Below are 13,723 nucleotides of genomic sequence, written 5' to 3' on the forward strand. Positions count from 1 at the left end.
TTATAAAAACACTATCAGGGTGTCAACCAAACCCAATTTAGTCTAAAACAGGAAAGCCTAGAATCTGACGAGGAGCCATGTGAACTAAAACATGCACCATCAATGGCCACATTGACTTCATGTTCAGGTTTTCTTTTCAAACATAAAAGTAAAAGCACCAACTCCCCAATGAGCTGCAACAACTTAAATTGACAAAAACAAAATTGGCAATTTACAACCTCCGACTGGCCCCCAAACGCTGATCTACATGTGTTTGCCATTTAAGTGGAGAGCTCCTCTGTGGTGTTGCTTTAGCATCTGCACGCCTTGTGCGGATTAACGGCCTGTAAAGTTCATGACGGGTAACCTCTTAAAAGGTTTCTCACATCATTAGTTTTTACAAGAACTGATTAAAGGAGTGAGGAATCAATTTGGTGGATTATGTGAAAGAAGGAAAAAAAAACTTTTAAACAGGAACTCGTGCAAAAAGGTTAATAAACTGTGGTGAAATAACCAGCACAAGATCATTCTGAATTTGAAGAAAAAAAAAAAAACGATTCCCCATCACAGAGACACATCAGACAATTCAGCTGCATGTACTATTTATTAGGTTCTTTTATATTCTTCATTTCATAGCTGCTTTGCATTTTGTGTATTGTTTTGTTTATGTTGTTTATCACAGCTGCACCCCCTTTTTGCATCACTACCCGGCTGGTCTATTATTCATTCTATATATGAGTTCATTGTTATATATCTCTTTATGTAGTCACTTTCTGGTGGTGTTTTTCATTGTACTGGTACTTAGTATATACAATAACAATTTGAATTTAATGTTATCTGATATTGGTATGGTTACAATTTTATCCCTGTCTATTTAGCATTTATCAGCAGCATGTACACAGTGGGTTATTAAGCTTAAAATCTGTCACGACCTAATATTTCAATCTGATTTTGGTAGCTGTTTGTTTGTGTTCATGGGTGCTAGAAGCTGCTACCTCTGAAGATATACTCTCATTTATGAGTTGTTAATTCACTGCTGTGTCGACTGCTGTTCATCGGTCTACAGGTGGTAATCAGGTTGTTTTCATGTGCAGCAAACACAAAATGGTCTAACTGTTGGCGAGGAAAACTTTCTCTCAACATTTTTCCCTTCTGTTACAATGACATAACACAAACTTTTTCAGACTAACTAAGTAGAAAGGCAAGAACTGTCTTTTCAACAAAAGGAGTAGCCTCCGTGGGTGGCTGCTGCCTAATTCCAGCGAACGAACATCATGCCTATAGGGCACCATTCAAGAAATGTGTGATCTTCACAAATGTCTCTCCTCCCTTCTGAAAGCCACGCTTTAATAATTCAAACATTTGCAGAGAACGAAACAGAGCCTTGTGCAATTCAAGTTAATGTGACAAGAGGGAAACGCACAGCGCAAATGCAGTGCATATTTAGCTAAAAAAAAGTTACTTACAACTATAAGTTCAAGGAATGACATGGCCCTGAAATATAGACAGTGTTGTACAAAACTTGCAATACTGGTCTTAATACTGCAACTTACAATGAAGTAAAAATAGGATCCATATTAAGAATGTTCTAAAATCTCTAAGCAAACATAAATAATGTCCTCCATCTTTGATACCAGAAAATGCAATGCCATTAAAATGTGTTTGTATTCGTATTGGATAGACATGTTTTCACCCAATAGTACAGTACATATAGAACAGTATAAATGACAAAAGGACAAATTTCGGAAAGCTCTAGAGAAGAGTTAAGCATTTAAGGATAACTCCTCACAGTTTCAAGGCTCATGAATTGCAATACGTCAGGTAGAGACAGCTTTGTCTCAATCTGTCATAGTCAGGGTAAATCATTGCTGGTCATTGCCGTAAACCTCCTTAAGCAGCTGCAGCCCTCCTCTCTCTGCATAGGGATGATTTCATGGCCCTTCTTGCCTGATTGCACATTACCCACCAACCTCATAACGATAGAAATAGCACTTGGAATGGCATGGTGCCTTCTTCTCTCCTCCTCTGATTCCAGCTGATCCTGCAGGCTTTATTTTCCTACACTCTCTTAACTCAGTTGGCTCTCAGTCGATGATAAAACTGCAAGCAAGGAATCAAAGGTGCTCTTCAAGGAAAGCTTAAATAAGACAAATGAGTCCATGGGTGTTTACAGTATGAGCATTCACTGTAGGAATTGCACCGGGGCTCTAACTAACGATTATTTTCATTAGGTGTTCTGATCATTTCTAATGATTAATCATTTAGTCCAGTGTTTTCCAAACGGGATTTCAGAAATCCTCCAAGGGTTTGACTTGAGTGGTTGCAAGACGATTAACAGGATAATAAAGTTCTGCTGCAAAGCTATTTTTAGCCTTGCTAGTGGCCTGTCTGTCCACCATTTTCTGAGACTGAAACATCTCGACACCTATTGAATGGATTGCCGTGAACATTAGTACACAGACATCCGTGTTCCCCTGACAATGAACTGTAATCACTCTGTGGATCCCGTCGTTTGTCCTATAGAACCGTTCTCAGGTTTCACCGTTTCCAATATTTTGGACAAAACTAATGGCATTCTCATCAGCCTCAGCTATAGATTGGGTTTAGTGCTAATTTGCAAATGTCAGCAAAGGACAGCCAAAGGTTTATTGCCAGATTTTTTCTCCTGGCGATGGAGCTGATTCCTCCGCCACGAGCAAACACCGTCCGGAAAAATACAAGTAGCACTGAAGAGAGTGTAACAAGAACACGCAAGAACACGATTTGACAAACTCAGAGTGCTAAAGCCTCACATTAGCAATGTCTGAACCAAGGATTTTGTTCCCCATATACAGTGAAAATTTGACAAAAAGGAATTGCTTAATGGTCAATATAGGAGTGAATCTGCAACTAATGGATTTTTTTTTCAATATATTGTTCTAAAAAAAAGTCAATCCCAAAAGTGTTTACATTGATGGTTTGTTACACAGCCAGACAGAATAAACTCAAACTGGGTCTTGATAATTTGCTTGAAAATAAAACATAAATAGTTGTTTTTGGTGTTTGTTTGTTTGTTTTTAAATAGCTGCTGATTAATTTTTGATTGTCCTAATCCATTAAATACCTCTGCAGGCTGAATTATTTAAGTCCAGCAATCTGAATATCTAGCAAGCTCACACTTGATTGTCACATAAGTGGTTGTTACATATATATCCCTGAGGCTATGCCATGCTGATGATATAATTGCAATGTCCTCAGAGTATGGCCAGAGACCTTTGTTGTATTTCATTCAACATTTCTCTAACACGCCTGTTTCCTGTCTGGGCTGGAAAGTGGTGCAGTTTTCTTGTTTTTTTTTCTCCCCTACTCTGAATTGTTGCATTTTTAAAAGCTGGAAACAGCAAATGTTTGTCTTCTTATGATGAATGACTTAAAAAATGATCAGTTGTCAAAACAAAATGTTCCTGTCGATCAATGATCATCATTTTTTTTCCGTTAATAGTTTTAGCCTTATTATAGCTTTACTGCTTCACGTGTGAAGTTGCAGGCATTGTGAAGAGACTCTGTGAGTGTGTGTAGGCAGGTGTGTTGTAATTAGTCTAATTACACTAACTATCTCAGTGTCAGGACGCTGCTAGTTACGCAGTCATTCTCATTTAATATGTCCACCTTTTCAGTACGTGGATGTATTCTTGACGGCTTTGCAGTTATAAAAAGTGTGGCAGAATGAGATGTTTGTGTGATTTTGACAGAACAAGTGAAGGTGGGTGGGTTGATGCTACTGTTATCTGAGGATGAAGTATACAGCAGCTGCCAAAGCCTATGGCAAGAGGAAAAGGGGGGCAGGTAGGAGATTATAAAATTCAATTTAGGGCAATAGAGGGGGTGGATCTTTTTATATAATATGCCACTGAGCTTCTTTCCCCGTTTCACTCTAAGACACAAACAGACATACTTGCACATGTTTTCAAATATCTGCTGTAGAATCTTCACACTGTGTTTTTTGTTATGATATCCAGTAAAACATCCCTATTTGTCTCAGCTGCAGGGCTAATCCGAGCTCCAGATGCTGCTAATAATACACTGCTCATTGGGGTTTGTGTTGAGTATGTATGACTGTGTTTCGGTGTGTGTGATAGGGAGGAGAGCCTGGGGTAAAGATCCACGTTTACAGCATTTCAGTACATGCATCATCATCCAGCTGCACAGACTCTGCAGGGAGGACATATTTTGAGGATGACCCAGCAATCGTGGGAAGAGGGCATGAAATTGCCCCTCTGAGGTGGTTAAGAGGTTGTTGCAGTGAATAAGTGGAAATACTTCTCACCAAGCGGTTTGTCAGCATTGTCCGGCAGCTGCTAACACTGTCCGCATATTTAAATCATCATAAATGAAGCTGTTTTCAGTTTGCCTGTTTTGTCAAGCAGAAAAACACTTGAGCCAAGCAGTGAAAAACATATATATCAGATCTCATTAGACCCCTGGTGCCATTAATAGTGGTTCATTTATTGGCTGACAAGAACAGCATGATCTTGCTCCCACTCCACTGCAACACACTGGGATTTTAGAAACTACATTCTGCTGAAACAAAAAGCTTTCCATTAACTAGAAAGACCTCTTAATAATTCAATCATTCAAAACATCTTGCTTTATCACAGAATTGGATGAATTTAATAATTTAAAGCCAGAGCGGATTCCAAGATGCGCACATTCAAATGTGCTGTTTTAGTGCCTGGAAGGGAGAAATTGGGGGAAAAAGGGAATCTGGTAGATGAAACCTGCTGTATATTCATTGAGATATCTCTCCACGGTGCACGCCTGCTTGCACTTAAGCTCTTAATGGTTCCTTAAAACTGATGAGGTAAAGAGGAGAGGGAGCGGAAAATGAAAGTGTTCTTCTAAATGTTTTTTGGAGGAACGCCTGTCAAGTGGAACGAAACTGGAGGGGGAAATTAGCCAGGGGACATGCAAAGTAAGTGCTGTGGCTGGCGGTGTGACATGGTTCTCTCTTCAAAGCTGTTTGAGGAGAGGAGGGCTACATGCACAGTATCTCCAAGAGGCAGGGAGTGCTTGAGGAAAAGACCAGAGAGAGAGAGAGTGAACTGACAAATCTGCTTTTTCAGTCTCTCACAAGAGACAATCACAACCTCAGGTATTTAGTGCTGATTTCTGAGACTATTTGTGTGACTGTTTATGACAGCACTTACTGGTTACCATCTACCATACATCCATCAGAGGATTTTAATGCTATTGATAACTTTACTGCAGTTCAGTATCTATATTTATTCCTAGCCACGATGCAAATATGTGGCATTTTATCCCATTGAGTCGCCAATATTGCCTTTTAACAACTAATAAACATGGAAAATTCTGTTCATCAACAGTCATCTCAGTCAGTAAAGAGAAAGTGCACAGGAATCTAAGATGTCTTATGCTAAAAGGTTTATTGAAGCTTGGCCAACGAGAAAGGAAGATTAGAGAATGGAGCTTGTTGTGACTCTGTACAGCCTTTTAAATTATGTACCTGTCTGTTGTGTCGAGGAAGTCCTAGACAGCGCAATCCTCTGACCTTGGTTACCACAGTAATGGTAAGAATGATCCCTGCTTTCCTGAACACGAACATACGGCTGACATGGATCTCAAGGAGAGATGTCAGTGTCCCTATAACAATCTAAGATTTAATACTTGACTGCAGTGACCTCAAGACATATGCCTGGCCCTGTGTAAGCTCCATAAGGGACAAGTTAGAATAGGAAAAGTCCTAACAGTGTTAATTGGAAACTGACTGAAACATGAAAAATAACAGAATAATGTTGGTTTGGCCCAGCAGCTGTATAATTATGGCTCTTGTCAGTCGAGATGGAAGTTAGTTGAGGTTATTATAGAACCACAAAGTCTATTTAGTGAATAAATGGATCAACTTAACATTTGACCACAAAAGACTGCTGACCATGACCAAATTGTTATCATTGTAACCATGAGGATGAAGGCCAGCTAATTTTCTGTGGTAATGTTGCAGTTATTTCATCATTAACCCTAACCAAGTCATGTTTGTGCCTACACCAGCATAGCCAGATCATAAAACACATTTATTTTTCCAGCAGTGGTTTGCAACAAAGTCATCCTGCCGATAGTTTATATTGTTTTAGAGGGCAGTTACAGATGGCGTATTTTGCTGTTTAATTATGGGGAAAGTTTTTCTTTTACTTCCTTACAGTTACCCTGCTCTTCAAAGGATTTCAACTTTTCGGCTGCCACAGTCACAGTCCACAGAAAGCAAAGAATGCATCATCATTAGTGATCTGCTACATGTGGGGAAAAAGTTAACTGAACAAACTGAAAATGGAGAAATGGATGAAATACTGATAGCAGTACCAACTGTTGCAGTAGCTTTTCAGTGATTACAGTTTTGACCAATCAGAAAACAATATCACAATGGGTCATCCGTACCCAAGGAAGTGCGCATTATGGGACTAAAGCTGCCCAAGAAAATGCCCATTTGCCTTATATCACGCTATCATAAGGACCAATCCAAGCTAGTTGGCTAACATGTAGGCAGCTACATCTATTGATTTCATTTATTTTTAAGATATTGAAAGGATTTACAAATTTTAAATTGGTTTTACATTATTGCTGATGCTGATGGGTGACACAAAAATAATAATTATGTAATTATGTAGCAGTGTCTAGCACGTCCCTGCTGGTACCCATCTCTAAAACCTTGTATTTCCACCAGTTGTCTTTCTTTTAATTCATCTGAGGTGTAATCCTAATTACCGTTATCATTAACTCTACTAAAAACTGCTGATTTTGGTCTCCTTAGAGATACCAGTGAATATTTTTATATTGTCTGAAAGTGAGAATGTAGTCCATATTCATCCTTATTTTCACTTGTTTTGTCTGCTTAGATCTCTTTGAATGACTATGTGGGCGTGTACAGAACATGCTTGATTGACATTTTTTTGAAAAAGTTGGACAACTTACACAAGCAACCACACCATAACAGCAGTGTGGGGAAAAAATGAGCAGACAATATGACAGTATACTCCTACTGCTAGAGTAGCAGTGTGTAGTCTGACCTTTTTTTATTGTGTTACATGTTTTGTTAACAGGTTAAACTGGGAATCGGGGGTGGACTTTTTCAAGAAAATCTGGAATTGTGATTTTACCTTTCGTGTAAACTTGACATTTCTCAGTAATACATCATCAAAGATGGCTTTTTGTTGACATGTCAAACTGCTAGTAAGTTACATCAGATAGTGTTTTGATTGATTGACTACCTTGTGATACAGTTGACAGCTTTGCACTGCAGCTTCACAGACTGACAGGATGGGCTCTCAACCCTTGAGGTCCAAGCTGGTGATAAGTGTAAAACAACGATACTGAAATGCAATATGAAATATAACTGGCAGTTTAAATACCTAGTCTTGATGTCACTGTCTGACCTATATCAAAAAACAAAGAAAATGGCAAGGAATAGACTGCATTGTATTTAAAGTCCGTGTAAAGTCAAAATAAATGTGTGTTTTGAGTTTGTCAGACTAAAGAATTAAGTGTTATTAACCACCCAGCCACAATTGAATGATCAAAAATAACAACACGTTTATGAAATTCAGTGTCAAAATCAGGTAAAAAACCCCTGTAACTTAAATTTGGTTCAGTGGTTCGTAGTTACGAAAAATAGCACAAATAATCCATTGGTCATATTTGACTACTTGGTATTGCATTATTTGGAAAGTTTGCTATACATTATATGTATTCAGCTATTTGCAAAACTTGCAATTTTTACTATGTGTCTGACTGAACAATCTTGAAGAGTGTCATCACATCAAAAGTAGGAGGATGTGAAATGCTGTGCCCTATTTTTCAGCAGCATGTGGCCAGGAATTATGCATTACTTCATTAAAGAACTGTTAAGGTATGAGTACAATTACAGCTCTTGCTATTTGAATACTGAACTGTTGAAAATTAGATGATTGGATTAGTGGCAGTATTGGATTTGTAAGAACTCCTGGGTTTGCAGACATTTTGGTACTTTTCTCCAAGTAGGAATGTAGCTGTCAGAAAATCCTAATAACTCCTACTCAAGACAACCTGAACTGTATAAATTTTCCCATTCAACTGCTCACATTTACATTCTGTACAATATGATGTAAATGTGGCATTAGTGAATGGATTTTGGTGATCTCAGCAAACTCCCAGCATAGCTGTATCCAACTTCAGCCTGGCAGATCAGCCAGAGTAAATGATAACACCTGTCTGGGATTGTGGGGGATTTTAAGTTTGAAGTTTCCAGCCCCCAAAACCTTTAGGACTAAAGTGAAAGAGACAGTCGACTGCATCCTGCTAGGCTCTGACACCATTCTCTGTCAGGCTTGACAATACCTCACTGAATCCAAGCCACAGCAGGGTAAATGTGTTGCGTTATCTTTTGTTTTTCTACATTGCCATCCACCGGGACTGCTGGCTCTGCACAGGGCCATATTGAAAGGCACAGCCAGCTGTTCTGGCCAGCAAGATGGCACTTTCATCAAACTAAACGAGGCTCACAGCAACTTCTCAATTATTAAATGCCTGAAATAAGCAACAGAAACGCAACAAACTACTGTAGACACCCATCAGTGATGTTGAACAGGACAGATTGTTTTTGGAGATGATGAGAATTGGATTATGGTTATGTTGAGAGAGACAATACACTAATGCTAAATGCTCCAGAAACACCTGGAATGGCAAACATCAGAACTTTTGTTTTGTAGCAAATTGCAGTCAAATTACATGTTGGTGCCACATGTATGACTAACAAAGGAGGCACAGGATTGTACATTCCACTGCCTAAGCCTGAGTCTCTCAACTTTTTCTGTCTCTTTTTTTAGGTCCCAAAATAAACTGATATGCCATGATTTGAATGACATGCTATTATATTTAGCATAAACCATGATAGCAGAAACTGACTAAACATAATTGACAGGTTTGGGACATATCTAATATATTAATTAAATTAATTAATTAATTAATTTATATTTAAAAATACACAAAAAAATACATTTTGTTTAAAATTTCCATTTAAAATGAATACCTGGAATTCAGAGAGGGACAATATTAACTTTTTCAACTTTCCTCTATATAGTGACAAAACTTGTGTCAATACCAGAATGTAAAGGTCAAAATTAGAATTTTTTTAAACTTGTCTACATAACCCAGCAAAAAATCAAAGCACTCAAAATAATAACTTTCATCTGCACAAACTTGAGTGTTCGGTGTTAAAACAGGGTTAGCAATAATTATATAGATAGCATGCTTCTTGAGATCAAAGACGACCTACAATTTTAATTACCATGGTTTAATATACTCCTGATCACAGTGGAGGGATCCATATTAAGCCATATTGTAAGCTTTGGGATTACCGTAATACCTTGCCTGTGTGTAGGGTACCAAAGATCTCCCCACTCAATGCGCTGTTCTTGAGAAACATTGAAGGGCTTTAGTCACAGTTAAAGGATGTTCAACTTTTCTCATGAGTGTTCATGTTTAAGTGCTAATAAAAACCTATCAAGCAACTCCTTTCACTTTGCCATGTGAAAAACCGCTGTAATACCAGGGCACTTACAGTAAGCCACCGTTGCTGATAATTCTGCACAAGTTAATAGTGCTGTATCTCACCAACTGAATAGAGTTATGGCAATCTGGAAGTTTGAATTATTAATACAAAACAGAAACTCCTACAAATATAAATTGCACATTTACGTACCAGTGCTTCCCATCCCTACAAAAATATACTCCAAACAAATTGCTTAAAAACAGTATGAGCCATGCAGATGCAGAGTGATGTCTGCAAAATTGTTAGTGTCCAATTATTCTTGGTCTCTTAAAGTAGATATACCATGAAAAACATTTGCAAAAGAAAATTTAGATATCTAGCCACACACAATTAACGTGAAAGAACACAAAATTTGGTATTGCATTATTATTAGTACATTTCCCATGGATCAGATTAGTTATTTTCTATTTTTGTGTTTTAAAAGGAAAACCTGAATAATTGGAGACAGCTGACATTTGAAGTCAAGCATGTTGTGAACGAAGAATCAAGGGTGCTTAACTGTGATTCAACACTCTTTTTTACAGGGCATACTTGATAAAGGATTTACCTCTCGGTTGAGCCTTTGTATTTTGATTTTGAGTTTTTATTTTTAGGCTGATGCAATGGGTCATACCTCACACTCCCTGGAGCTAGAAATTGTGCAAGTGCAGGAACCAGTGCCATTGCCTAGCACCTCCAATGCCTCTGGTGTGGCAGCAGGGTTGTAGCTCATGTAATACTCTTGCAGCTGGGAGCTCAGGTTCTGCTCTGGTTCTGGACTCTTTTTGCGACGCTTCCGCCCCACCATGGATCGCTGCTGCAGCAACCTGGTTGCGCCGGGATAGCGCCGCCACAGCACATAGATAATTGTCAAGAGTAGGGACATGCTGAAGAAGAGTGCCACGCTGCCCACCACCACTTTGTGCAGAGTCATGTGCTCCATATCTGGGGGTGGTACAGCAGTGGGTCGAGCACGAGCAACTGAGTCTCTTGGGTCTTTGCTCATATGCCCTGGCAAGGTAGGATGAGGAATAGGTCGAGGTCTGAATGGTGGGGGAGGACCAAAGGTGCTGGTTGGTGGCATAGGTGGAGAGCCACTTGTAGGGGCATAGGTTGGTTCAGCTGTGGCCTCAGAGATGAGCTCAGACATTGGTGAGGGTGTTTCCGTCAGAACATAATCAGTTTCCTCACAAATACCATGGTTCCTCGTGGCTTCCATAATTTTTTCTCCCTGGAGATACTTTGGGCTGCTGCATATCATAGTGGTGTCTTTACTACCCCGAAAATTCCTCAACCAAGCCACAAGTGGGCATATGCCAGTTCCACAATCCCACATGTTCCCAGCAAGGCTGATGGAGGTCAGTGAAATCCAGGCTGACACTGCCTCCTGAGACACATTGGACAGTTTGTTGGATTCCAGGTTGAGGACTTGAAGGTTCGGCAAGCAGTGAAACACAGCTGGGTCCAGGGTCTGAATTTCATTTCCAGACAGATCAAGTTTCTGCAGTGTATACCAAGTCCATGGAAGGCCCTGGTTGACCACCCTAATGCGATTCCACTGCAGATAGAGGGATCTCAGGTTTGCTAAGCGTGGAAACAGAAAAAAGTTGATCCGTGAGAACTGGTTGTGTTCCAGATGTAACTCCATTAGCTTCTGTAGCCCTAAAAAGGTGGTGCGGGTAAGAGCCTTGATCCGATTGTAGCCCAAATCCAGAAACTCCAAACTTCGGCACTCCAGAAATGCTCGAATTGGGATGTTGGAGAGACCGTTTGAGCGTAGGTGTAGGTTTTGTAGTTTTCGTAAGCCATGGAACTGACCTGGCTGCAGGATTTCCAATTTGTTGTAGGACAAGTCCAAGCTGCGAAGATTGGGAATTCCGTGGAATGTTGAATTGTGCAGGGATGTGATCCTGTTGGAGCTCAGTATTAACTCTTTAAGCCTGCGGACCCCCTGGAATGCTCGACTGTCAACAGCTGAAATCTGATTGTGGTCCAAGTATATCCAGAGAAGCTGACTGAGGTGAGCAAACTGATATGGTAGCAAGGTGTGCAGTTCATTGTAGCGCAAAGAGAGGCCTTGGCAGCCTACTGAGACATTTTCAGGAACCTCTAAGAAGCCAGCTGAATCACAATGGACAGTTTTCCCCTCACATCGGCAGCTATTGGGGCAGGTGCGCTCACCAAAGCTGAACATCAGGGGAGCCCGCAAGAGGAGCAGGAGAGGAAAGAGGAGGTGTGCCAGTCGTCCATCACACAGCAATGAACCTGCAAAGGGATATAAGAAGACAGAGACACAGAAGAGAGGAGTTTAAAGACTTTACTGAAGATTGGGTCACGTTTAATGCAAATGGAATGATGGCTGCAAAATAAAAATTGTTTCCTGTTCCTTCAATACAGATAATTTTTTAAGCAAACAACAACTACAACAAAAATCACTACAATCCAACAATAATCGCCCTAAAGATTAATATTGATCATTACAGATGAACATTTGGGCAAACATTCTACCCATCTGTTAAGGGTTAAGATAGCAGTTACTGCTTAATTGTAAAAAAAAAGATTTGCAAGTGTCCTTTCAGAGAAAAAGAAATCTTTCAGAGTGAGTCATAGTCAAATATTTCTTACTTTCCTTGCATAGTTGTCAGTCTTTTCCATATCATTTTCCTAAGACAAACTAGACCCCACCTTTCCCCGCTTTAAGAAGTTTAACAATCCGCCATCCATATGTGTTTAATATACAGTGAAAAATAACTGGGGTAATGGCAGTGCCATAGTCCCAAAATCCTTCAAGGGTAAAAATTCTAGGACTTTTAAACAGATTTTTACAGATTCTTCAACTAAAATTGCAGAAATATAAAATTCCTCCTGATGTAAGGCTTGAAGGATGCCATGCCCTTAAAAACTACCTGGTCTCACCTTGTATGACACATCTTGTACTATCAAGGTATCCTTGTTATGTACAAATGTACTAGTTTTAGGTAAAAGGGTAAGGTAAAAAACACTACAAATAAATTATGATCACTGTAATATAATTCAAAATAAGAATTTCCACTCTCATATCACCTTTTTTGCCACCTACAACTGAGGAACAACTTAGCTGGACAATGATCCTCAAGGTGAGGCAATCAAGTTTTTTTTATGGCCAAAGCGTGTAATGTTCTTCACTGTCCAAGGTGGTCACCTGATGTAAGCGCTTTTAAATTAAATCTGACAGTTTGCCCTTTAACCTTATAGCCTTGCTTGATTTAAAATTCTACATCCTGCAGTACAGAGCCAACATGTTAAAAGATGTGTCACTGTTCTAATACATTGTGACTGCACTATATGTCAAGGGACACATCCTTGACCCAGGGCTCTCATTTGGTTTCACTCTAAGTAATGCTCAGGCAAAGGATGTTCAAATCACAGGACAACGCTGCTTCCAAGCGACTTTTACTTCCCCTCATGGACATGCTCTTATGTTTAGTTTTTCAGAAGGTGCTTTGCTGTTAAGAACTTCCGATTTGACAATTAACCACGAGGAGCTAGTCTACAAACGCATCCTGGGAAGAAGGGTGTCAATTTTGTTTGGACAGGCTGGGATGGCAGTGTTTCTTAGTAGAAAATGGGTGAAGGTAGGGATGACAAGCAGCATTCTGGAGAAGTATAAAGCAATAGATGAAATTACTAGATTCATATCTATATACATTTCAGAGGGTGCCCCGCATATGGCCTTTATAATTTGAGTGCTGGGAGAACTATTATTTGTTGCCTTGCTAAGATTATGAGTGCATGTTTATAGTTCAGAGGGAGAGAGAGAAATAATTTTCTTAAGTGGGGGTTTGAAAATACATAGAATAAAACAGGACTTGTGAACAACAATATGGATCATGCTGTAGGTAATTACATTGTGAGATAAATTGTGTGATATGTTTGTATAATATTAGTTTTTTTTTTTCTTATTTGTACTCTGTACAGTTTATAATACTGAAATGAAAAAAATACCTTCACCTATGTCCTCTATTACACATGGGTTGACAATTTGAGAAAACACATTGACAGAACAAGGAAATCATATTCCTTATGATTAAACGTTGACATTATTTCATGCATACTATAAGTGTTACTAATGAAAAGCTGCCCACGGAGCTGTACTTGGAAGGAGTTCACTACTTGTACGACTACACTTATGAGGACTCTCTCCAACAC

The 13,723-nt window shown here is 39.3% G+C and overlaps 1 protein-coding gene across 1 annotated transcript in view; it reads right to left on the reverse strand.

Moving 5' to 3' along the window:
• lrrtm4l1 (leucine rich repeat transmembrane neuronal 4 like 1) overlaps positions 1-13,723 on the reverse strand; it is a 37,652-nt gene that overhangs the window by 14,235 nt on the left and 9,694 nt on the right. The window contains exon 2 of the mRNA XM_019263754.2: positions 10,170-11,800. Coding sequence (XP_019119299.1) covers positions 10,170-11,800 — 1,631 coding nt within the window. The remainder of the gene's footprint in view (positions 1-10,169; positions 11,801-13,723) is intronic.

The sequence above is a fragment of the Larimichthys crocea genome, chromosome IV (assembly GCF_000972845.2).
Source record: "Larimichthys crocea isolate SSNF chromosome IV, L_crocea_2.0, whole genome shotgun sequence".
NCBI classification, from domain to species: domain Eukaryota; kingdom Metazoa; phylum Chordata; class Actinopteri; family Sciaenidae; genus Larimichthys; species Larimichthys crocea.